We start from the raw sequence: 23,800 nt of genomic DNA, 5'->3' as shown, positions 1-23,800 counted from the left end.
AAGTTTCTACTGCATCATTCCAGCGGAATTCTCCTGAATCACTGAAATTCTTTGCCTTTGTGGTTCAGAAAAGCAAAAATGGGGTTGCTCGGTTGCTTAATTTTTAGTCAGAATTCACGATGAAACAAAACTTGTAGCAAGTCTGGCAAGTTACTTCATTTGGGGATCTTAGAATATTGATTTTAATTTTCATAACAAATAATGTGATGCCTATCATAAGTATGATTCACTCCACAATGCCTAGTATTTCTGTTGTGAACCACCCTGAGATCTATGGATGGAGGGTAGTATACAAATTAAGTATACTGTAAGTAAGTAAGTAAATTGTAAGAAATTCAAAATTTGCAAGATGCAAAATTTACTTACCTGGATTGCCAGTTTTTAAACACTTCTGTAAGTCTATCTTGTTTAATTAAAAAAAATCAAAGGGAGTTGGTAGGTGGGAGGGGGGAAATGCTGTAATCCACTAGATTTTTTAAAATGCATAATTATTTTGAGAGAAAGAACGCCTTGGAATACTCCCATGTAATGTTTTTTTTTTTTTTGCTCTCTCAGATTCGGCATGAAGTGAATTACCAGAATGTTGTGCACAAACTCTGCAGTGACGCCTGCTTCTCCAAGTTCCGCTCAGCAAACAACTTGACCATGAACTGCTGTGAGAACTGTGGGGGTTACTGTTACAGTGCCTCAGGCCAGTGCCACATGCTTCAGATCGAGGGGCAGTCCAAAAAGTTTTGCAGTTCAACGTGTGTCACTGCATACAAACAGGTCTGTGCTTTGTTTCTTTGGTTCCTGGTGTGCGTTGCTGTTACTGTTTTAAATCATTATTTTAATGCACACTAGGCTTGCGTGGAGCCTCAACCCTATAGCTTATAATATGAAACTTGTTTATAGTTGTGTCTGTGGAGAGCAGCCAGATAGGGGAGGCGAGGGAGTGCTTTCAACATAAAGGCCAGAATTCTACTTTCCTTCTATTGACACAAGGAGAAAATTTGAGAGAACCTGTAGTGGGAAGGAAAGGGGAACTTACCACCAGTTTTTATTTCTCCGGGCCAGATGGGCATTGGCCATGCTGCACAGGCGAACAGCTCTGGGTACAGGGGAGAGAATTTTGCATTCTGAACCTGCTGCAGGATCATCCCCTCACAAAGTGACTTTCCTGGGAAAGTCTTAGAAACCTGGAAACCTGAGTCTTAGACAGTCATGTAGTTCAGCCCCTAGAAACAAATTGGGGCTGGTTTTGTTTCCTATTGTAAAAGATACTGTTGCAAGTCTATGACTCTTTACTTTTGCATCTTTGACTCCTTTTTGGAAAAGATGTTTTATGTATAGTGAGCAGTGTGTAAATTGACTTAATAAATACTAAGCCCACTTTTGTTTTGTGTATGTGACACACCTATTTCTTTCACCTGCAAGTGGGCTATGTGGGCAAGTGAACTGTTTCTGCTCTCAGAAGTTGGAAAAATCTGTTGTTCCTCTTCCTACAGAAGTCAGCAAAAATCACTCCCTGCGCACTGTGTAAATCTCTGAGATCTTCAGCTGAGATGATTGAAAGCACAAATAATGTGGGGAAAACAGAGCTCTTTTGTTCTGTGAACTGCTTGTCAGCACACAGAGTTAAAATGGTCACATCTTCAGGTAAATGTTGTGTTGTCCTTTTCATATATACACTTTCTGAAATCAAGAGACCTTAAAGCACATTAAATTTTTTACATTATTATTTTTCTGTTATTATTTGTTTTTTCTCTCTGGCAGGTGTCCAGGTTCAGTGTAACAGCTGTAAGACCTCAGCCATCCCTCAGTATCACCTCGCTATGTCAGATGGCAGCATACGCAATTTTTGCAGCTATAGCTGCGTGGTGGCTTTTCAGGTATGTCCTGTTTTCCAGTTTAGTTACTCAATTGGCTTGTCAGATGTGCTAGTCTCATTCCCCTTCCTGGACTTGTGGCCATTGCCAATCTTTCCTTGGGCATACTCCCTCTCCTTTTGACCACTAGCTTCTCCATTGCTATGTTTCATCCTGATAAGAGTGCTAATACACTTAATAGACATAGTGCAGAGATGTGTCAGTTAAATTATAGTAATCATAATAATTAATAATATAATATTTAACGTAAGAATTGTTTGCTATGAAGGATCTTGAAGTGGCTTCATAATATGCACACCTGCACACACACAGAGAGTAAGCTCTCAACTTGCACACATTTAACTTGTGCACGTTCAGTTTTATGCGCTTGGCATTAAAAAAAAATTAGAAAGGGGGAGGGTATCTGGGGGAAAACAACTGCATATATAAAAACAATTTCAAATCCAACATGGATTCCAACTAGGATAAAACTTCTCCACTTTGAAGGCTTGTTGAAAGAGGAAAAAAAACTTCAACAGGTACCAAGAAGACAATGGAGATGGTATAACACTGGTATAACCTCTGTGATATAATGCAGACTTCTGTGTCTTCATTTGTTCTCCATGATTTTCTTTTCTGAGATCAGTTTCCCAAGAATTAAGAGTTCTGTTTTCCACAGATGGAGAACAATTAAAAGGAAAGAAAAGCATGGAGACTTGGGATAGGTTGGCTGTGGGGCAGGGAATTGGGGTGGTGGGGTGTACCTCCAGAGATTAGCCGGCTGCTATTGCAATCCTTATTAAAATTGCTAGCTCCTCCCTGGAATTTTGAAACGGTGACCCTATGCTAGGAACCCCTCAAACCTGGCAGAAAATCCTGTTGATGCAAGGTTTTTCCATCCCCTGTTGCTTTAACAGAACTTGTTCAACAAGCCTGCGGGAATGAACTCATCAGTGGTGCCCTTGTCACAGGGCCAAGTGATTGTCAGTATCCCCTCAGGAGCCACGGTTTCAGCAGCGGGCAGCACTACCTCCACAGTTTCCCCCAGCTCGGTCAGCAGCTCAGCTGCAGCTGGTCTCCAGAGACTCGCCGCTCAGTCCCAGCAAGTTACCTTTGCCCGCACTGTCGTCAAACTCAAGTGTCAACACTGTAGCCGCCTGTTTGCAACCAAGCCTGAACTGCTCGATTACAGGGTAATTGGCACCTGCCAGTTGTTGTTGTTCACAGACCTCTTGAAGCCGGACACGTGGGTGCTCTAATTGTGGACCAGACGCCCAGTGACAGGCAAGGCTGTGTGTATTCCATGCTTAATAATAAGTTTTAAAATACACTGCAGCAAGGAAAGCTGACATTTGTATGACAAAATGCAAAGTGGGCTGATTTGCACTGTATCCCCTTTTGTATAATTCTTCGACGATTCTTTTTTGGGGCAAATTTATTCAGCCATATATTTGAGTTCTGAGATTTCAACAGACATTGGCCACACACTTTTGAGCGTATCTTTACCTCCACAAGTTGTAGGAAGTTGTTATTTTTCTTATATGAAACTAGATTTTCTGCATTTTTTTTGAATTTACGTTCACTACCAGCATTGGCACCTCAGGGGACTCTTGGCGCATTTTGATACTCCTCCCTGTCCCCCACTTCTGAAAAAATGGACTTTAAATGACAGCAGCAGCAGTAACAGCTTCTCTATCACCAAGGTAGCCAAGAGAATGCCCATGCTTCCACCATAGTCACTAGAAATATTTTTTTCAATGTAGATTAAAAAAAATATATTTAAGCCTTTGTAGTTGCTTTGACAAACTGCAATGATGACAGAGGCAGTGCCTGGCATTAAGATGTTGGCCCTGAGAGTGCTAGGCTCTGACAAGAAGACCCCCTTGGTTCTTAGAGCCCAGAAAAGGCAGAGTCATAGTGGTCACCAACCAGGTTTCATGGCAGATGGACAGCAGGTTGGACCAATGAGGGACTCTTCTGAGTTCTGGGGCCTCAGCCAGGGCCCAGCTTAACTGACCACTGGTGTCAGGCCTGCCCACTATTCTACTCTAGGCTTTTCTCGCACTTCTGTGGGATGGTGGCTTTTTATTCAGCCCCGATTTGCATTTAATGGAAGTGGGCAAATTTGCATTCCCACTGAAGAAGGATGAGGTGGCATGTCCTCTCCTGAATCAGCCAGGCATTGGAGGATTCAGTTTGACCAAAGTATTCTTGCTTAATTGCAGGGTAAAATGTTCCAGTTCTGTGGCAAGACCTGCTGCGATGAGTATAAGAAGATAAATTGTGTCATGTCGATGTGTGAATACTGCAAGATTGAGAAGATTATCAAAGAGACTGTGCGATTCTCAGGCATTGACAAGTCATTCTGTAGTGAAGGTAAGAAGGGACAGATCTGGAGTGTGTATTTCAAACTTTAGTCCCAAGGCATTTTGGTCCAAGACCTTGGAGCTTCCTATTGCCACAGGAACAGGGCTCTGTTGAGGATTTAGCAATCCTCAATCATGAAATGTGAATTTGAGGTTACATTTTGACAAGGGTTGTAAAACCACATGGTTTGGGATCTAAATTTATCCAATTCGTTGAGGAGCTAGTCTATTAATTACAAGGGCAAAGTAGCCTGTTGCTTATTCTTAAGTCAATATGTCACAAAGTAGTGTTTAGGCAGTAGCCATATGTTACTGCTTGTGGCTGCTTTGTTCACAAGGGATGTTTGTGCTTCCTGTTATTTGTGTATATTGTCCTACTTTGAGAACTGGAGTAGAGGGGGGGAAATCTTAATTGATTGCTGTTTGTTCTCTTGTGCTGTTCCAGGCTGCAAGCTGCTGTATAAGCACGACTTAGCCAAACGTTGGGGGAACCACTGTAAGATGTGCAGCTACTGTTTGCAGACATCTCCCAAGCTGGTTCAGAATCATTTTGGGGGCAAGGTGGAGGAGTTCTGTTCAGAAGACTGCATGTCAAAATTCACAGTTTTGTTTTATCAGGTAAGCTGCTCTGGGGTTCAAACATGTCTTAAAAATTGCTGGACCGATGGTCTTGCCTTGGTAATGGACTGGATAAGAGCCAACAAACTGAAGCTCATTCCAGATAAGATTCAGCACTGTTAGTGGGTGGTTTCCTAGACTGGATGGATGGGAGGCTGCCTGCTCTTGATGGGGCGATGATCCCTCTGAAGGAGTGGGTATGTAGCTTGGGGATTCTTCTGGACCCTTTGCTGTCACTTGAGGCTTAGGTGACCTCAGTGGCATGGAGGCCATATGTTATTTGTGTCAGCAGGATTTTTCACAGGATGCAAACCAACTACAATAACAAAGTTATTTGAGAAAAGCAGTCAGACATGTATGAACAATATATATTTTTTTACTTTTTAAAAATAACAATATGCACATTGTACTCTCTTTTTCTCTTCTTTGTAGATGTCCAAATGTGACAGCTGCAAAAGGCAGGGCAAACTTGGCGAGTCCTTGAAATGGCGAGGGGAAATTAAGCATTTTTGCAACTTGCTTTGCATTTTGATGTTTTGCAACCAGCAGTGTGCATCAGATCCACCGCCACCTCCACCTCCTCCACCGCCGCCACCCCCACCCCCACCTCAGAACAATACAGGTAAAAGAAGGTCTGCTGCTATTATGGATGCCAGAGAAGCTGTAGGGACATCAGCTACAAGCAAATCCCATATCAATGAGTGTATCATGCCTAGGGGTGCTTCCTTTGTGTTTCTTTCAACTGAACAGCAGACTGGACATGAATCTAACTGGACTAGGCTGGTGATAGGAACAGATTGCAACCAATATTCCTCCAGTGAAGGAGAATCCATCACCTCCCAAGGGAGGCTTTTCCACTGTTGAATAGCTTTTACTGTCAGAAAGTTCTTCCTGATGTTTAGTTGGTATCTCCTTTCTTGTAACTTAAAACCATTGGTTTGGGTCCTCTGGAGCAGGAGAAAACAAACTTGCTCCATCTTCCATTTGACAGCCCTTTATATATTTGAAGGTGGCCATCACCTCTCATCTCAGTCTCCTCTTTACCAGGCTAAACATGCCCAATTCCCTTAATCATTCCTTATGAAGCTTGGTTTCCAGACCTTTGATCATCTTGGTAACCCTTCGCTGCACATGTTCTAGCTTGTCCATATCTTTCTTAAATTGTGGTTCCCAGAATTGGACACAGTACTCCAGGTGTGGTCCAAAAAGCAGGACTATTACTTTCCTTGATTGGGACAGAATTCTTTTTTTAGGCAGGTGTGTGTAGGATTGCAGCAATAATGGTGTTTTGTATTCTTCTGAACAAAAAGGAGACTCATATCCTGGATAAAATCATCCAGTCCTGGCATAAAGTCATATCTGCTCAAAGTTCCTTTCCCCCCAACCTAAGTCACTATTTTAGTTTTCAAAGCTATAAAGATAACAGGGTTTGCCCGATAAACATTTTAATTGACTTTTCACTCAGAAACGGAGCCCACAAGGAAATGCGCTTAGCTGCCATTAATTCCAGATAAAAGTTGTTTGACTATCACTACATCTACAATTTAATTAACATTCTACTCTTCTATTGTGTGTTATTTTGTGACCAGACAAAACAAGCTATTTTTTTTTAAAAAAAACTTAAGTATGCACAGTTAAATGGTTCAAATAGGGCTAAATTGGGAAGGTCACTGACAATTAGCAACAATGAGATTTCATTTCTATTTTCATTGCCACTATGATAGAGTGGGTAAAGTTTAGTTAAGGAGGTGCAAATGTATTTATGACCTAACTACTGCATCTGTAGAGAAATAGAGTGATTGGCGTATAAATATTGTCTACTTGTGCCATTCACATTACACTACTTCAACTCATTCTGCTTCCTCTACCTAGCAAATCTTTCCATGGCACCAACGTCCTCGGTGGGGCCCCCTCCGTCTCTCAGGAAGGATTCTACTCCAGTTATAGCAAATGTGGTGTCCCTGGCCAGTGCTCCTGCTGCCCAGCCCACCGCCAATTCCAATAATGTTTTGCAAGGTAAGGCAGCGATAAATGCACTTCCTGGTGTGTGTGTGTCTCTCACACATACACATCTATGCAAATTTACATTTTGTTGTTGTGGAAAGCAACAAGCATGGCCCTAAGAAAGTTGCTTAATGCCCCCTTTTTGTAATCCCCAGAAACTAGAACTAGTCATGATATTCTGAAGAGCGGCAAACAAATTTCCTACTTTCCCTCCCCCTTTAACAGGTGCAGTTCCTACTGTGACAGCAAAAATTATTGGAGATGTAAGTTTTTCAAGAAAATTTCTGGGACATCTAGTAAAGTATTTATTTATATATTACACCCACACACTCACTGCTCAAAGTCTTTGGGCACTTTTGCACTGTATGTAAAGGGGGAGGTTTAGAAGTGAAAGAAGTGGCGGCTTAGTGGGCTGGTAACTAGGACTAGCTGATCTTAGCATGACATTTATGAAAGGCAGCAAAGAGTTATTGTACCTCATTTTCTGCCCTGAACCAGGCAAGTACTCAGACGGATGCTTTGAAGCTTCCTCCTTCCCAGCCTCCCCGACTTCTCAAGAACAAAGCCTTACTGTGCAAGCCTATAACACAGACCAAGGCCACCTCTTGCAAGCCTCATACGCAACACAAGGAATGCCAGACAGGTATGTGATACAGAAATGGCATGTGCAGTTGTTCTGAGAGGGAGACAGAGAGATGTGAATCTAAAAACTTGTGTAAGCACTTCTTGTTGTGACCAGCTAAAATATCACGAAGTAGTGAGCAAGTAGGGGAGCGTATTGGATGATGAAAAAGTTCCATTCAGCAACGGTTTTAAAAAAACAGACCTTTAATACCATATTGCATTGTATAGTACCCAGGGGAGTATTTCTGTTCAAGTGATTAGTCAGCCTAGAACTGGAGCCTTCTTTTGCACTAAAGGTTCCAGGGAGAAAGAAACTGATATATTTCCCTTTGGAAATGTAAAAACAAGTAGTTATTTCGATTTCTCTCAGTGGGTTCTCTGAATTTTTACCACTGCAATATGTTGGAACTTTGCAAGCCAGAGAGCGGAAGTTAAGAGAAACATCATGGTCCTTACATTAGGAAAGTAGTATCTTAATTTTAGAGGCCCAATTAGGTGGCATTGCCCAGTGCGTGGAGGGCATATCTTCTTCTGTAGGCAAAGACCCACCATTAGTGGTAAATGGTCTTCTGTATCCCATGTATGCATTTCTTATGTATGATACAACCATCTTCTGTATGTGTGAATAAGTGTAGTAGAGAACAGGGCAGCCCCAGCAATCGAACTTATAATGAATTTTTCACATCTTCCCCCTTTGTTTATGGCAACCCATGAACAAGTGAAAATTCCAGCTCAGAATCAAGCTGGCTTTCAGCTTTGGCCAACTTAGTACCCTCTAGATGTTTTGAACTACAACTTGCATTACAACCATGCTTCCTTGGACTGATGGGAGTTATAGTCCAAAACGTCTGATGGATGCTAGGTTGACAAAGGCTGGCCTGGTCATCTGCTGTGTCCCCTGGCTTGGAATAATCACGTAAGAATGGCATGGACAGAAGAGTCCCAGAGAACATATGTGGATGCATCCACATAGAAAGGGGTGGTGTGTTAGGAGCAGCAGTTGTGGTTAGCAAAGAAAAGTTAACAGCTTGTTGAGAGAGATGAATGAACAGCTGGCTTCTCTTCTCCAAGGATCATGCCTTTTATTTTTAACATAACAGAAGAAGAAGAAGAAGTTCCACCCAAAATAATCATGGTGCCTGTTCCTGTACCAGTGTTTGTGCCAGTTCCTCTCCACCTCTTCACCCAATACACACCAGTTCCGCTGGGAATGCCAATACCCGTAAGTGATGTGTTTGGCACCTTGGCTTTTGGACAGTGGCTTTGAAGGTTGAGCTCATTGGGTCAGCTTGTGGCCAGCCTGGACAATGCCGAATGTCTCAGCATGAGTGTCTGTGGTGGGGCTGAAGTAAGCCCCACATCCAGTGCAAGTCAGTTCATTGCACTCATGATCTGGGGAGAGCTCAGTGGGAGAGACGCCTACCTGAAAGCTTGGAAAGCTACTGCTAGTCAGTGTAGACAGTAGACTGGTATTGACTCAGTATTAGGCAGCTTCCTAATCTCTTAACACCAAAGGCATCATTTGTGTTAAGTGATGCTATGTACTCCAGCAAAAGAGTATCAGAATTGTCTTGCTGGATCAGGCCAGGGTTTCCATAGTTGAAGGAATCCCAGCAACCAAGAGGCACTAAGCGGTGCTCTGGAAATTGGTGAGTGGTTTGTTGGTGCACTGTGAATTACCTTCTGCCCACCTTTTCTTTAGAGGCCTGAGAGGTGGAAAATAAACCATGGCCTCCACCTAGTCGGGATCATGGGATAGGCCTTGCTTACACCCAGTTAGTGGCTGGCTCTTAACTGAAGCCAACAGTTTAAAAAGGTTTACCTTTACTTGATAACCCATCAGAGACAGGATTCTCTTGAGATGGCAAGGACCTTGTTTGAGGAGGCTCAAGATGGGCAATTACAGCTTTGAAAGCTGGTAGGATGCAAGGGGAGTTGTGTGTATTTGTTACTGATATGCATCACCCAGAGAATATTTCTCTAGCTTGCCCTCCTCCCCATGGAGACTTCTTCTTTGTGTGTGTTCTACCCACAAAATGTTGTTGTGTGTTCCCTGCTATAGGATCTTTTCATCTGCACAAATCAAACCTCTCCCCCACCCCCAGGTCCCAGTTCCTATGTTGGTTCCATCTGCTCCGGAGAATACTGGCAAGGCAATAGAAACCATTCCAGACATCAAGGAGAAGAGCTCCGCCAATGCATTTGAGGCAGATCTCCTCCAGATGGCAGAAATGATCGCAGAGGATGAGAAGGATAAAGAACACTCTAGAGGAGGTGCAAGGCTTTTTTTAAAAAAGGAAATCTGAGGAGCTGGTGAATGGGGGTGGGAGAAAGAGAGGAGGGGAGAGTGACTGCAGTGGAGGGGTTGGGGAGGGAACCTTCCTGGGGAAGTTGTATTTATACATCCAGATTTCTATTTCATAGGCTTATTCTAGACTGTGTTAGCTTTTCCTTTTGATTCTATCAGAAGGGTTCTGTATAAATCTCTCCAAGAGAAGGCCACATTGAAATGGAGTGATCTACCCCCTTCCAGTTTTGCGAATTGAAGCAATTCTGCCACTAAACAGTTTTACACAACTCACATATTCCAGGGGAATCTGGAGTTGGGGCTGTTGAGGTGGGAGAAGGAGAAGGACAAAAATAGTTTTATGGGAGGGGTGGGTAGGAGCTGTTCTCCCTCATGAAGTTTTGCATACCTACCAGTAGCCCATTTAAGTAAACTGCCTGGAAATAATGTATGAAAGCTGCTTTATAAATGTTTAAATAAAGGAAATTAGGCAAGATTAGGCATCCTGACTGACACTCAGCCCTGAACAGGCTTGATCTCAGTGTTAGAACACCTGCTTTGCATGCAGAAAGTCCAGGTTCAGTTCACACCACCTCCAGCTATAAAGGTCAGGAGGACCTTTCTCTGCCTCTGATCCTGGGAAGCTATTGCTATTCAAAGTTGGCAGTCGTGGGATAGGTGTACTAGTGGTCTGTCTTAGTACATGGTAGTTGAATATGGAGTCAATGTTTTCGGTGGTTGGTGCTTTTGGTCTGGCAATGTTGGTATACCTATATTTTTTTCTTCATTTGTTTCAGGCTCTCAAACATCTGAGCATGAGCTGTTCCTCGACCCTAAGATATTTGAAAAAGGTTGGTGCTTACTTGCTCCACTTAGCAAATACACTCACATCTACTGTATAATTTTGGAAAGTAGCTTGTTCACTATGTGAACAGGTATCGTAACCAGATTTTGCATGATGGATCCTGAGATTGAGGAGCAGCCTTCTGTCTATGTTTGGATATAATTGGATACTATTTTGAATCAAAATGGCAGACTGAACCTATTGAAAACAGACTGATTTGAAGCATTGATTTCAAAACTGCACTGATTATATATGCATGCCCAATATGAGACCCCCCCCCTCCACTCATACCTTACTTGAGGAGTGAGCATGTAAAAGCGCATCAGCTTTTATAATGTTTCTCTGCATAGTTAGCAGACATGACCCACAGGACAGAACCAGATCTAATCTTAATTTGTTCTTAAGTTACAGCTGGGTAAATATTTGGTTGAACATTTGGGAGACACTTTGAAAGCAGAGCACAATGAAAAGAAATACCACGGGGCAAAGGTGGCTTCTCCCTTGCTTGAGGTCTTCAAGCAGAGACTGGGCAGCCACCTGTTTGAGATCCTCTAGGTGTCAGTTTTCCTACATTGAGCCATGGGGGTGGACTATGCTTCCCTTTTGACTCTTGCAAAATTCTGTGGCTCTTGCTTGCCAAAGGCAGCCGGGCTCGTGACTCCTCACATCCTTGAATGTCCTAATAGGCTGTGCTCTGTCTCTGCCTGCTGGGCTTCTCTTCCTGAGCACCACCTGTCTCTCTCTCTCTCCCCTCCCAATTACAGACCAAGGCAGCACATACAGTGGCGACTTAGAGTCCGAAGCAGTGTCGACCCCTCACAGCTGGGAGGAGGAGCTGAACCACTATGCCTTACGCTCAAATACGGTGCCTGAGCCTGAGCCCGAGCCGAGGCAATTCTCCAAAGGAGAGCTGGAGCAGGACCTGGAGGCTGATTTCCCTTCAGGTTTGTCAGCCAGAGAAGAAAAGGCTCTTGGGTGTGGAATGTGCTATGGGCCTTTTGCCCCCATGCTGCTGGTAACTTTTTAACCCTCGCCCTCTGTTCTGGGAGCAGCCTGCTATCCCGGGAGGCACCAGTTGGCAGCACAGCTCTTGCTGCTGCAACTTTCCCACTAAATCTCTGCTTTTGTTTAAAAACTAGACTCCTTTGACCCGATCAGCAAAGGGCTGGGTCTTCACTCACGTGCGCGAGCAAGGCGGAGACACAGAGACGGTTTCCCACAGCCAAAAAGGAGGGTAAGGAATGCCGTTGCTTTTCCTGCTGCTTATTTGTTACAAGCCTACGACATTTTGGGGTGAGGTATTCAGGGTGAAGGGCCTTCCTCCGTTTCCCCAGGCTTCTTGACTCTCTCCTACCCCACCCCAAAGTTTCCCTTCCTCATTTGCCCCTTCTCAAAGAAAAGCCCCTAGATGAGGTCAGGAGTGTGGAGATTGCATATGTCTCTTTAGTTTCTCGCCCACAAAACTGTGTCTCAATTGAGAGCAGGAATAGGAAACAGGTAATGCAACTTCTGATGCATTTGCTCCCCCATCCCCAGTCACGTGGTTCTTGGTCACCTTCTCCCTTCCAGGGGAGGATTTAAGGACAGTGGCAGGCCAGGATCTTCATTCCCCAAACATAATCCAGTTCCATAGGCATTGATTTCATCAGCATACGTTGAGGAGGAGGAACGATGCTCCTGATTTGGCCACTGCTTGCCAATCCTGAATATAGATGGCTTACCGGAGGTGTGTTTGGTCCAGAAACCATTTACCTCCCTCTGTGACTAAGCAAAGCAATGCCTTTGTTGGGCCCTTGCACACACTTTGGTTTTCCTTCAGGGGAGGAAGAAGTCCATAGTAGCTGTGGAGCCCCGGATGCTTGTGCAAAGCTCATACCCAGGCTGTTCCGTTTCCGGGATGAGTCTCAAGTATATGTATGGGGTGAATGCCTGGAAGAACTGGGTCCAGTGGAAAAACACACAGGAAGAGCAAGGAGACCTCAAATTTGGAGGTAATGCTTTTTAAAATAAGAATTAACATTTTCCTTTATGCTTCATTGAACCATGGAGGATGAAGAGCGGACCTGGGTCTTTCAGCAGAATAATCCTGCAAGGATGGGATGGGTGGATCAGATCTCATTGTATGTATTGCATGGTCCTGGAAGTGTGCCAGACATGGCTTTTAACACACTGCTCCTTAAATGCACTACTTGGAAACAAGCCCTATTGATTTAAATGGAATCTGCTCAGTTGCAATGAATTAATTGGGTATTGGAGATTTGGGATTCCAGGATACAGGTTCATAGGCTCAACAAGAATGCCTATGCCGAATACTCTGGGTCTTTGTTTGGGTGAGACTGTTATGTTCCCAAACCTGAGACCTAAGTTTAATTCACACAAGCTACCAACAGGCCATCACCAAATTTTCTCAGGTTCCTCTGAAACCCACCATTTGAAGTGAAATAGATTTCCTCAGACTCTCCCTCTGATGTCAGTACATGTCATCAGCAGTGATCGTGCATATGATTTTATTTGCATTGAATTCATCCCCCCCCTTTATTGCACAGCTAGTGCATAGCTGCTGTAGCTAATTAAAAGCTGTACTACTGCACATCCCACAATAAGGGTCAGATAGCTACACCCCTCAAATATCTGGATTTTTTAAAAAAAATCATTTACAGAGAGTGGGAGGCAGGTTTCCCATCAAGATTCCCATTCTAAAAAACAAGTTTGAAAGTGTGTAGGCAGTTATTGGTTAAAATATTTGGCACTTTCAGGATTCGAAGCATTTCATATAGATTATCATGACAACAGTCCTCTGTCCTCAACAGATAGGCCCCATATTACAGAAGGGGGAGGTATTTGAATCAGCAGCTCTTTTATTGGTTCATTTAATTATTGGAAAAGTAGTCCTCCTTCCCTTTTAGACTGACTTACTGTTCAGGAGCTTGGGAAACAAGAAAGTGAATTCCTTAATTGCTTATGAGTGGACAGTGCCCTCAATTACTCTGATGGAGTTGAGTATTCAAATATTTCTGCTTGTGAAAGAGGCTGATGTTCTTTTGGTGCTTTTCTTCCTTGTAGTTCGACCTGTGAAGCTCAAAGAGGACATCCTTTCTTGTTCTTTTTCGGAGCTGAGCTTTGGCTTATGTCAGTTTATCCAGGAGGTACGACGACCAAATGGTGAGAAGTATGACCCTGACAGCATCTTATACCTGTGCCTTGGAATTCAGCAGGTAATTGTCCTTCTGGTGTTATATTTCTTAATTTATTTTTTCTTTTAAGGAGTGACCAGCAAAAAGAATTGTTTATTGAGCCTAGGCAGATTTGCTCATGCTACACCAGTCCTTTGTCAACCTCACTTGTTGCCAGTCTGTTACCAGGTTTAATTCTCGGCCTTTTGGCTAAGATCAAGTGTTACCAGGTTTAATTCAAGCTGTTGTCTTTAACCTTCTTAAAGACCTAAATTTCTGGGACCAAAATATCTTAGGTTCTGCCTCTTTCCTTCCTGAGAACTTCAACCTACATCTGAGGATCTTCACTCTCATCTGATAGATGTGTGGTGGGTGGGCTTCTTCAATGCCACAGAGTTTGTGGAATGGTCTCAGAAGAGAGGCGCACATGGTCCCTTCACTGCCTGTTTCTGGGCATGCTTTCAAAACATTTTGATTTCAGCAGGCATTTTCTTATTTTCTTTAGTTCTGGCTCAGTACATTTCTAAATTGATTGCTTCTTTGAAATCATTCCCATTGTTTTACAGCTTGATTTGTTTTGTTGCTGTGATTTAAGCCCTTGTGAGCTACCCTGAGTATATATGGTTATAGGTGGTTGGGATATAAATTATAGGAAGAAATGATAGGGCAACTCTGAGTAAGACAATTCACATTTATTATCGTAGCATTGTTCTCCTGAGGTTCATAGAATCATAGAGTTGGAATAGACCACAAGGGCCATCGAGTCCAACCCCCTGCCAAGCAGGAAACACCATCAGAGCACTCCTGACATATGGTTGTCAAGTCTCTGCTTAAAGACCTCCAAAGAAGGAGGTTGTGGTGCCAATAGTTCTTTCTGAGAGTTGCAGGCGTGCTGTGGATTTATTTAATTGAACTTGGAGCACACTCCTTTTCAAGAACCCAGGGAAATAGTGTGCTCATAATTCTACCAAACCCCCTTTGCACCAAAGCCAGTTTGAATGAAAACATCTTACAGCACTTCTGGAAGCTGTCCAACCTTAAGCTTTGACCAGTCTCCCAGGGGAGATAAAGTTGGGGGCCAGTCCCTAAGACTGCCCTTCTGCACACGTATATAGATACCTGATGTGTCAAATTAATGTTGCATGTAAGAGAGCATTGTGGGATGGTCTTCAAGAGTTGTGGTGGAATAGAGGGCTGGAGGTGGTATCATAAGTCTGCAAGAACAGTCCCATTTCCCGGCTGTTGTCTGGAGAAGAGAATCACCTCCAAGAATACAGAGCCCAACTCCAAAAAATGTTAGGAGGATGGAACTGAATCAGCAGGCTGTGTCTGCACCTTTCTATGTAAACCCTCCCAAGTTTTCTGTCATCGTTTTTCTTCTCTTGCAGTACCTATTTGAGAATGGTAGAATAGATAACATTTTTACCGAGCCCTACTCCAGGTTTATGATCGAACTTACAAAACTGTTGAAAATCTGGGAGCCTACAACGCTTCCAAATGGTAAGGAGGTTACTTGTGTTGTCTGTAATGTCATGTGGGCATGTATCAGAAGGGAGAACATAGACTCCAGAGAGGGAGATGGTGGCTTCTAATAAATGAGGGGTGGTCTGTTTTTAGCCTTATATTGTATTTTTTCTTTCTTTTTCACTACAGTCCCTCTGATTCACCGTCACATTCTGTATTTATAAGGCAAGAATGCCAGCTTGGCATCTCTTAAAACAATTAAGCCAAAACTGTTTCCATATGAACATGCCTCTTTTTTCCTTTTTCCTTTTTTAAGAGCCCCTCTTGAGGGCTGCTTAGGCTGCCCCTGCCTTCAGAGGTGCAGAAATGCTCTTATTTGTGCCCATTCTCTTATTTGTGGCACACCCTCATTTCAGGAACATTCACATGGCACCACCTTTGTTATCTTTTTCTACATTTTGCCCACCAGAGCGTTTGATGGATCATAGATCATTTGCCTGTGTGACTGTTGGCTGCTGGTGCTATTTTAGTTAATTTCTACTGGGTTTTTGGCTTTTCCTGTTTGTTGTGGCCCTCCGTGCATGTGTGGTTTCTGAGCCTGCACAGAGCAGAATGTAACAATGGAAACATTATTAAAGAAGCAGAGAGTTGAAAATAGAAGAGGCTGTGTGTTCTTAGAAGCCATAAGGCTTATCTCATACCCCTCTCGGATGAAGAGCAGAGCCAAAGTTCCTACATGCGCTGCTGCTGTTGGGAGCAGGTGGGAAAGCAGGAGCTATGCCCCTTGAGCATACACTAGGGGGCGGGGGCTTCCCTCTAAAATCTTACCTGCTCTGCTCTAGAGCAGTCTCCTCCAACCTTGTGTTCTCTCAAGGTTTTGGACTACAACTCCCATCAGGCCTAGACAGTTCATGGGGCAAGTACTCCAAGAACTCTGGTGCTCAGCATGATGGGGAAGGCTGCACTGGTGCCCGGCTCTCATTGCAGCAACTTCCTTTAGCCCAGCATTTTGGTGCAAGAGTCACAGGAGATGCTTGGTGGTTCACTAGCCACTGGCCAGTGGTAAACGACTGACCAGGTTTCTCCTTTCTGTTGTGTGTCCCCTGGTCATCTAATCTCCAGGTTACATGTTCTCAAGAATCGAAGAGGAGCACTTATGGGAGTGTAAGCAGCTGGGTGCCTATTCCCCCATCGTCCTCCTGAACACGCTGCTTTTCTTCAACACCAAATACTTCCAGCTCAAGAATGTCAGCGAGCACATGAAGTTGTCCTTTGCCCACGTCATGCGACGCACCCGGACCCTGAAGTACAACACCAAGCTGACTTATTTACGCTTCTTTCCTCCTTTCCAAAAGCAGGAGGTAGAATCAGGTGGGTGAACTGTTGTGGACGTTCTTTTCCTGCAGCACATGGCTTGACTTCCTTGGGTTACCGGGTGTTGCACACAGGCGCGTTGAAATTCTGTGCAAGCACAACAATTTACAGAATCCCAGCTTACTCCTTTTAAAACGTTGGCCACTTACAAAGGCGACCCTGCATGGAAGAGTAACAAAAGCAATTGTTACTCCTAATTAGTTTTCTGTGCCAAAAACTAATGATTTTGTTCTTGTGCCATTGCCCTCTTTCCTCCCTCCTCCCTCCCTGCTCCATCTCTAGATAAATTAGTAGGGAAAAGAAAACGCCACGAGGGCGAAGATGTCCCAACAGCGGTGGAAATGGTCGAGAACACTGACAACCCCTTGAGATGCCCAGTTCGGCTCTATGAATTCTACTTGTCAAAGTGGTGAGCGATGCTGCCTTTCTTTCCTGCCTTCCCTCTCTTTCCTCCTCCAGCAAATCAGTGCTCAGAGGCTCCCCTTGCAGCGAGAGAGTTTGGAGTTGGTTGCAAAGAAATGGATCAATTCCCATCATGTACCTCTGCAAATTCAAGCCTTCTCTTGCAGGAACTCAACTGCAAACACAGCTGAATCAGTAAGCGGGAGGGGAGCAGGTGCATCCTAATACTACACATTGCCCTGATCCCAGTCAGCTGCACAGGTCGGGGAACCTGCGCCTTTGTGTTTCTACAGCCCTTGTCAGCGCTCTGATAGTTTTTAATAGAGGTCCTTGGAGGACAAATTGAACTCCTGGGCAGTAACCCTAGGCTGTAGCTTCTCTTCCTTTGAACTCCATCACACTATTGGTCATTTCTCCTTTTGATACCTAATGCAGAGAATCTGAGCTGTGAATCAAGAAGCCCTCCATCTCTGCTCACCCACTAATAATATATAAATATAAATATATATTTATACACCGCCCATCTGGCTGGGTTTCCCCAGCCACTCTGGGCAGCTTCCAACAAAGTGTTAAAATACAATGGTCAGTTAAACATTAAAAGCTTCCCTAAACAGGGCTGCCTTCAGATGCTTCAAGTAAATGCTTCAGGTAGCCTTTGGCAAGTGATCATCTCATAGGGTCAGCCCTCCCCTCCCTGCATCTGCTGTAAAGGGATCAGATCAGATATCATCTGTGTGCATTCATGCTGTGCTGTACAGGTGGTCATAAGGATGACTTTTTTGTTTGTTTGTTTGTTTGTTTGTTTATACATACATACATACATACATACATACATACATACTCACTCCGCCCATCTGGCTGGATTTCCTGAATAAATTCAGGGTGTCAATCTCTGCATTCATTTGTATGTGCATTGACTGCACACCCATTCTGTGGTGTGAATTCATGAATGCAAAATAGCTGCATTTCTGTGCACTAAGTTGTCTTCTGAACATGAAAGAAGATGACGTAGAAATGTGTCTACCATCCTAGCCTTGTTGATCATGGGCATTTTGCAGTATCCCTTTCGTCCCTATTTCCTACCACACCCCCACTTTGAGTAGAGTAGTTTGGGATTCCACCTCGTAACCTACTTGCATCAGCCTGGATGTGTGAAGAAATAAAATGCAAAGAACAGCACTGAAAATTGCCAAAGAAGCACACAGCTAAGCAAGAACTATACACATGTTCTACATTACATATGAACTGGGCTAATACTGACTTGCTTTGCAAGCCCTTTGAGAGGATTTCTGAGGTAATAATATGGGAAGCATTTGAGACATTCCCCAAAGCATAATATAATGGAAGGCATTGCATGCACTGGCTGTGTAGGGAAAGAGAAATAGATACTTTATACCCTTTAAAATCTGCTAATTTCATTGGCTGCCCTCCCATCCTTGCATCACTTCCTGTTGTCCTTCCCACTCCTAGCTTCTGTGTTCACTCATACTTTGTTGCCTAGCTTTCTGCCCCGAATTCTTCCTTGAACCTGTGTTTTCTGTGGACTGTCTCAGCGCTGCCACCTTACATAAGCCTCTGTTCCCACAGTTCTGAAAGCGTGAAGCAGAGAAGTGATGTCTTTTACCTCCAGCCAGAGCGTTCGTGTGTCCCCAATAGCCCCATGTGGTATTCCACTATGCCAATAGATCCTGGGACTTTGGACATCATGTTGACGCGTATCCTTATGGTAAGGGAGGTGCACGAAGAACTTGCCAAAGTCAAACCAGAGGACTCTGACCCTGAGCTTTCAGACTAAAGTTGGGCGAAGGGGGGCATTATCTCTTTTTGGGTTTGTTTTTGTTTTTGTTTCTTTCCCTTTCCAATACACCTTGCAAAAGCACCAAACTGTGAACGCATCCATCCTTTGGAAGACTTCCTCCGTCACATCACACAAACCGTCAGGAGGAGCAGCACGAGCTGTGACAGAGTGCAAATAAGAATCAAAGGACAGAAAACAGCCCAAAGCGCAAGAAAACGGAGGGCTCAATGGCTGCATTTGATCCTGAAAACGCTTTCTTAAGATGAGCTTGATGCTTGTCCCGCCTCCTCCCCTCCTCAAAACAAAGTGGTGCTTGTATCAATTGTAACCCGTTAAGGATTTTTTTTTCCCTTAGAGGGAATCCTGTTGTGTACGTCCTTTCCTTCTAACCATGGAAGCAAAGAAAGCTAGATTAAACCCCTGGGTGCTTTTGCAATGTAGCTGCTGCCCACAGCTGTGTGGGGTTTTCCTAACATTTACTGTAGGATGCGAAGCAGAACGTAGTAAGGTGGAAATCAATGGAAATTCTGTCTGTAAGATAAACACACCAATTTTCCATCATGTTCTCCCCCCACTTTTTATTTTTTTGTTTTTTCAAGAGAGGGAAAAAGAAAACACCTCAAATTGGATGTTCAAAGAGGCGGTTTCAGCCAGAAGCTGGGGCAAAGGACTCCGCTTAGTGGGGTGCTGTGAAATTCCCTCCCTTTTGAAACTGTGGGTCTGTTGCATCCCTCACTGAGCAGCAGAGTAAAGCTGAGCATCCTTTGAGATCACTATGTTGAGACAGGAAATGCCTGTGTGTGTGTGTGTGTGTGTGTGTGTGTAGGCACTCCCAACTACAACAAACAGGGTTGATACAGGAACACGCACACCCCACACTGGACCATTATACTGGTATCAAATGCCAAGGTACACAGCAACGGTTCTGGAGGAATTGTGCTCCCTGTTGTGCTCCCTGTTCTGTTCCTCCCTTTTCATTTTTTCTCCAACCCATCTCAGTGGCAGCTTCTCCACTTCTTTGTCTCCCTTCTGTGATAAAAATTTTTTTTGTATACCTCCTGGAGGGATGAGGGTTTGTGGGCCTCGCAACCGCAATTTTATTTTATTTTAATTATCGCACCCTTAAAAAAAGGAGCCCAGCTGCAAAATGATACTTGGGTGATCCTTCGGTGAAAAAGGACATGAGGCCCAAATTTAGAAGAGAACTTCTGGTATCCTGACTGTTAGGCTTTTACTACCACCACCACCACCCCAGTCAAAATCCTTCCACATTATAAAAAATGCAGGGTGCTTATCCAAAGCTTGGTCAGATACATTTCACCAATCCCCACCTCATGTGTTAGACTGTATTTTCTAAGTCTTGCAGTTCAGTTGGAAAGCCAACCTATTTTTTAAAAACAGAAAATAGTATGTTTTTATTGGCAGTTTTGTCCAGCCACCACCTTCCTTTTTTAAAAAAGAAATCCTCTAGTTGAAAACCTCTCCAGGGTTGAAAACCTAGTGTGTGTGTATGTGTGTGTGTGTTTGAGTTATTATTTTTAACAGTATCAAAGGTAACAACAAAATAAGATCAGAAAGTAGTCCTCTTTTGCCGTTGTGTACTTGATAGTCCTGTCCCCTGCCTGTAATGAAGTTCACTAGTGTATTTTTGAAATACGAAAAAATGTGTGAAATAGGGTTTTTTAAAAAAAGCACCTGCCCCCTCCCCCCAATTTCTGTATAATTCTGATTTTATCTCTCTCTTCCCCATCCCGCAATGTTTTTGTTGCTTCTGAACAGAAACCCCATGTTTCACTGTATAGCCTGAGGTAAAAATTTGGAGAGTGGAAGGGAGGAAAAGTTGTTACTGGGTTGTGACCTTTTTCCAGTAAACTTTCCACAGTTTGAAGTACATGAATTTTTCTAGGTGTTTAAAACGCTAATTTCCCCCCAATTCCTCCACCCACCCATCCCTTTTTACCCCTTGTAGCTGTATGAATAAGTAGTTGAATAGCAGATACACTGTTACGGATTACAACATCAAAATATGTTTTTCTGGAACTTAAAAAAAAATAAAAGTCCCTCACATTTTTTTAAAAAAAGATGAGAGCTTTTTTTGGTTTGTTTGTTTTTAACAAACAGGTACAATCAATTTACTGTATGGCTATAAAAAAAGAAATGTTTTTTTAAAAGTGGTGTCTTGGTTGCATGTAAATTGTCCTCCTATGAGTCTATAATTGAGAAGCCCACAGTAGGTGGGAAGACCCTCAGACATGCAGCTATATCTGTCTGTCAGACTGTTTTGTGTTCTCCTTAGAAATTTGTGTGGATTTCTTTGTTTTTCTGTTCCTGCAGGGAATAAGCAGCAAGGGAATATATCCAAACCATCTTGTTGAATTTTTAAAAAATCTTTCCCCGGTTTTTCCCCTTGGTAGAACTTAACACAAAGGTTCCCCTAGAATAAAACAGTATATTTGTATATGATGGATGAGTTTTAAGTTTTCTTTCTGCCTCTGAAGTTCCCCAGAGGAATTTTTGTTTCTTACTCTTAAGGAAGACATAGGGCCCTCCTTGAAGCTCGGCTACTGGAGATGTGGGGACTCTGGACCTCTTAAGAGCTACAGCCCTGTCTCTGTCCAGGCAGAAACTTCAGGAGGAAGTGACAATGAGATCCGTCTACAGATGGGAGAAAGGCTTTGGTAGCTCTCCGGATTTAATGTTATCTGGCACAGAAAGTGCACTTTTTAAACAGGGATGGGAAAACCTTTTTTTCAGTTAAAAAGGGCCATGTTTGCTAGTAGTAAACTTGGGGGGGCAGGCAAAATGTGGGGTCAGAGACAGATATAGTAGAGCAGCCGTGACACTGCTTTTGTGCAGCAGGCCACATTCCAGCCTTGCAGGAACACTGTTTTTACAGTCATTCACAAACCCATATACACAAGAGACATTATGGCTGTTCATTCTAGCCAGGCAAAAGCACGTGAGAGCATAGAGCAGGGCTCACAAGAGACAGCAAGGTCCCATGTACAGGCTCCATCATTCATAACTGGTGAGCTTTAGGAAGCCAGCAAGTTGGTGTGGGGAGCTGCTGAAGTCCTCTCAGAGAGAGTAGGCAGGAGCCCAAGTTTGACAGTCCCCTTCTCATCCTGTAATCGCAGACTTGAAGGGGACTGAATTTTCTCAAGACACCTAAAAAAACAACAGCAGACAAAATTCCTCTAGGCTGCCTTTTTGAAAAACAGTTAAGCTAAAAGCCTGCTTTGTGTTTTGGAGCACAAAGGAGGGCTCTGCTTACTGCACAGCAGGCAATATACTGTTGGGAATGTAAGAGGGCCCCAACTTATACTCTCTTCAACAGTGCGGTTTTTGTTAATACTCCGCAAAACCTCATTGGTGTCTGCCCATCAAGGGTGGGTGAGAATAGTGACTGTACTTCACCAATTATGAACTTCCTTAATGCATTGAAAGCAACCCATACACTGGTATAAATGAAGGTTTTATTAAAACAGCTGAATACAGTAACCAAGATGAGCTAAAAAGGTGTTCCAGAAGAGACACTGACTAGACTTGACTGTAGGTGGTACCACTCGTGCAGCACTTATTCTGTGATGCTGAGCACTCAAGGTGGTCCATATAGTAAACATTACTGACCTCATGAAGGCAACAACTGATTAAGACTATTTGAGTAAATAGGTGTCTAGTGACATGACTTTGGTTGGCAGTGTTACTACAGGATGGCCTGATTCCTGCTTTGCAATTAAAAAACGTTCTGTAATTTGTTGGGATTATATGATATCACTGTGTCCTTTTGGCTGGTAACTGATAAAACCGGCTGTTTGTCTGGCAGGCCAACAACATTCATATTAAGCAAATGTTTTTTGCTATTAAAGCTTGCTTGCCCCTGGCGTGTATCCTATGTGCTATGGACATCTCAATTTTTAACTGGCTGTTCATGAGTTGCTATCATTTCACATCAACTAGCAGAAAAAATAAACCCCAAGTTCAGGTAAGGCATTTGGCACTACTACTCCAATTGTGGCTGCAGTGTTACTGGGACCCTGCAGCACCTGGGATGAAAAGAAGTCAAGACAAAAGAGATTAGAAATTGCAAATCTGAGTGGATGAAGCCCAAGCCCTGCTTCAGTCCCCTAAACGGTGGACATGCTGTACTACTTAATTGGAACATGCCAAAAAGGCTACCACCAGCAAAGGCAGTTGCTGACATCCTTTTCCCAGCCACTGATTCAGCTGCAATGTAACCTGAGCAGTGTTAGAAATTCAGATACAGTGGTACCTCGGGTTACATACGCTTCAGGTTACAGACTCTGCTAACCCAGAAATAGTACCTCGGGTTAAGAACTTTGCTTCAGGATGAGAACAGAAATCGTGCTCCAGCAGCGTGGCAGCAGCGGGAGGCCCCATTAGCTAAAGTGGTGCTTCAAGTTAAGAACAGTTTCAGGTTAAGAACGGACCTCCGGAACAAATTAAGTACTTAACCTGAGGTACCACTGTATATAAACTGATCCTAAAATGGTGCATTAAACCTAGGTTACGGTTGCCACAATGGAATGTCTATGTGCCTTTTTTGCAGTTATTAATAAAAATAATTTCATTTCAATACCACTATGTTTTAAAGAAAAAAAATCTCGAAAAGTGGTTTACAACACATTAAAACATCAAATAAAACAATCCAGCATATACAGTGGTGCCTCGCAAGACGAAAATAATCCGTTCTGCGAGTCTCTTCGTCTAGCGGTTTTTTTGTCTTGCGAAGCAACCCTATTAGCGGATTGGCGCTATTAGCGGTTTAGCGGCTATTAGCGGCTTAGCGGCTAAAAGGCTATTAGCGGCTTAGAAAAAGGGAGCGAAAAAAATCGCAAGACTCGCAAGACATTTTCATCTTGCGAAGCAAGCCCATAGGGAAATTCGTCTTGCGAAGCGCATCGAAAAACAGAAAACCCTTTCGTCTAGCGGGTTTTTCGTCTTGTGAGGCATTCGTCTTGCGGGGCACCACTGTAAC

The 23,800-nt window shown here is 43.5% G+C and overlaps 1 protein-coding gene and 1 long non-coding RNA gene across 2 annotated transcripts in view; both read left to right on the top strand.

Moving 5' to 3' along the window:
* Nucleotides 1-20,882, top strand: part of ZMYM4 (zinc finger MYM-type containing 4) — a 48,297-nt gene extending 27,415 nt beyond the window's left edge. Inside the window, 21 exon segments of the mRNA XM_081200006.1 lie at nucleotides 556-768; nucleotides 1,488-1,638; nucleotides 1,756-1,871; nucleotides 2,765-3,040; nucleotides 4,073-4,223; nucleotides 4,659-4,831; nucleotides 5,264-5,453; nucleotides 6,704-6,847; nucleotides 7,061-7,098; nucleotides 7,334-7,478; nucleotides 8,560-8,681; nucleotides 9,565-9,733; nucleotides 10,544-10,597; nucleotides 11,355-11,534; nucleotides 11,730-11,824; nucleotides 12,410-12,581; nucleotides 13,654-13,805; nucleotides 15,152-15,263; nucleotides 16,350-16,598; nucleotides 16,884-17,010; nucleotides 18,591-20,882. Of these exon segments, the coding sequence (XP_081056132.1) occupies nucleotides 556-768; nucleotides 1,488-1,638; nucleotides 1,756-1,871; nucleotides 2,765-3,040; nucleotides 4,073-4,223; nucleotides 4,659-4,831; nucleotides 5,264-5,453; nucleotides 6,704-6,847; nucleotides 7,061-7,098; nucleotides 7,334-7,478; nucleotides 8,560-8,681; nucleotides 9,565-9,733; nucleotides 10,544-10,597; nucleotides 11,355-11,534; nucleotides 11,730-11,824; nucleotides 12,410-12,581; nucleotides 13,654-13,805; nucleotides 15,152-15,263; nucleotides 16,350-16,598; nucleotides 16,884-17,010; nucleotides 18,591-18,798 (3,237 nt within the window). The 3' untranslated portion in view covers nucleotides 18,799-20,882.
* LOC308590246 lies at nucleotides 13,812-15,145 on the top strand. The gene is made up of 3 exons (XR_014009724.1): nucleotides 13,812-13,952; nucleotides 13,994-14,482; nucleotides 14,616-15,145. It is a non-coding gene; the product is annotated as an uncharacterized lncRNA (long non-coding RNA).
* Nucleotides 20,883-23,800: the final 2,918 nt, after the last annotated feature.

This window comes from Podarcis bocagei (genome assembly GCF_964188305.1).
Source record: "Podarcis bocagei genome assembly, chromosome: 7".
In the NCBI taxonomy this organism is placed as follows: domain Eukaryota; kingdom Metazoa; phylum Chordata; class Lepidosauria; order Squamata; family Lacertidae; genus Podarcis; species Podarcis bocagei.
The sequence above is the reverse complement of the archived record's forward strand: the minus strand, read 5'-3'. Positions and strand labels throughout refer to the sequence as shown.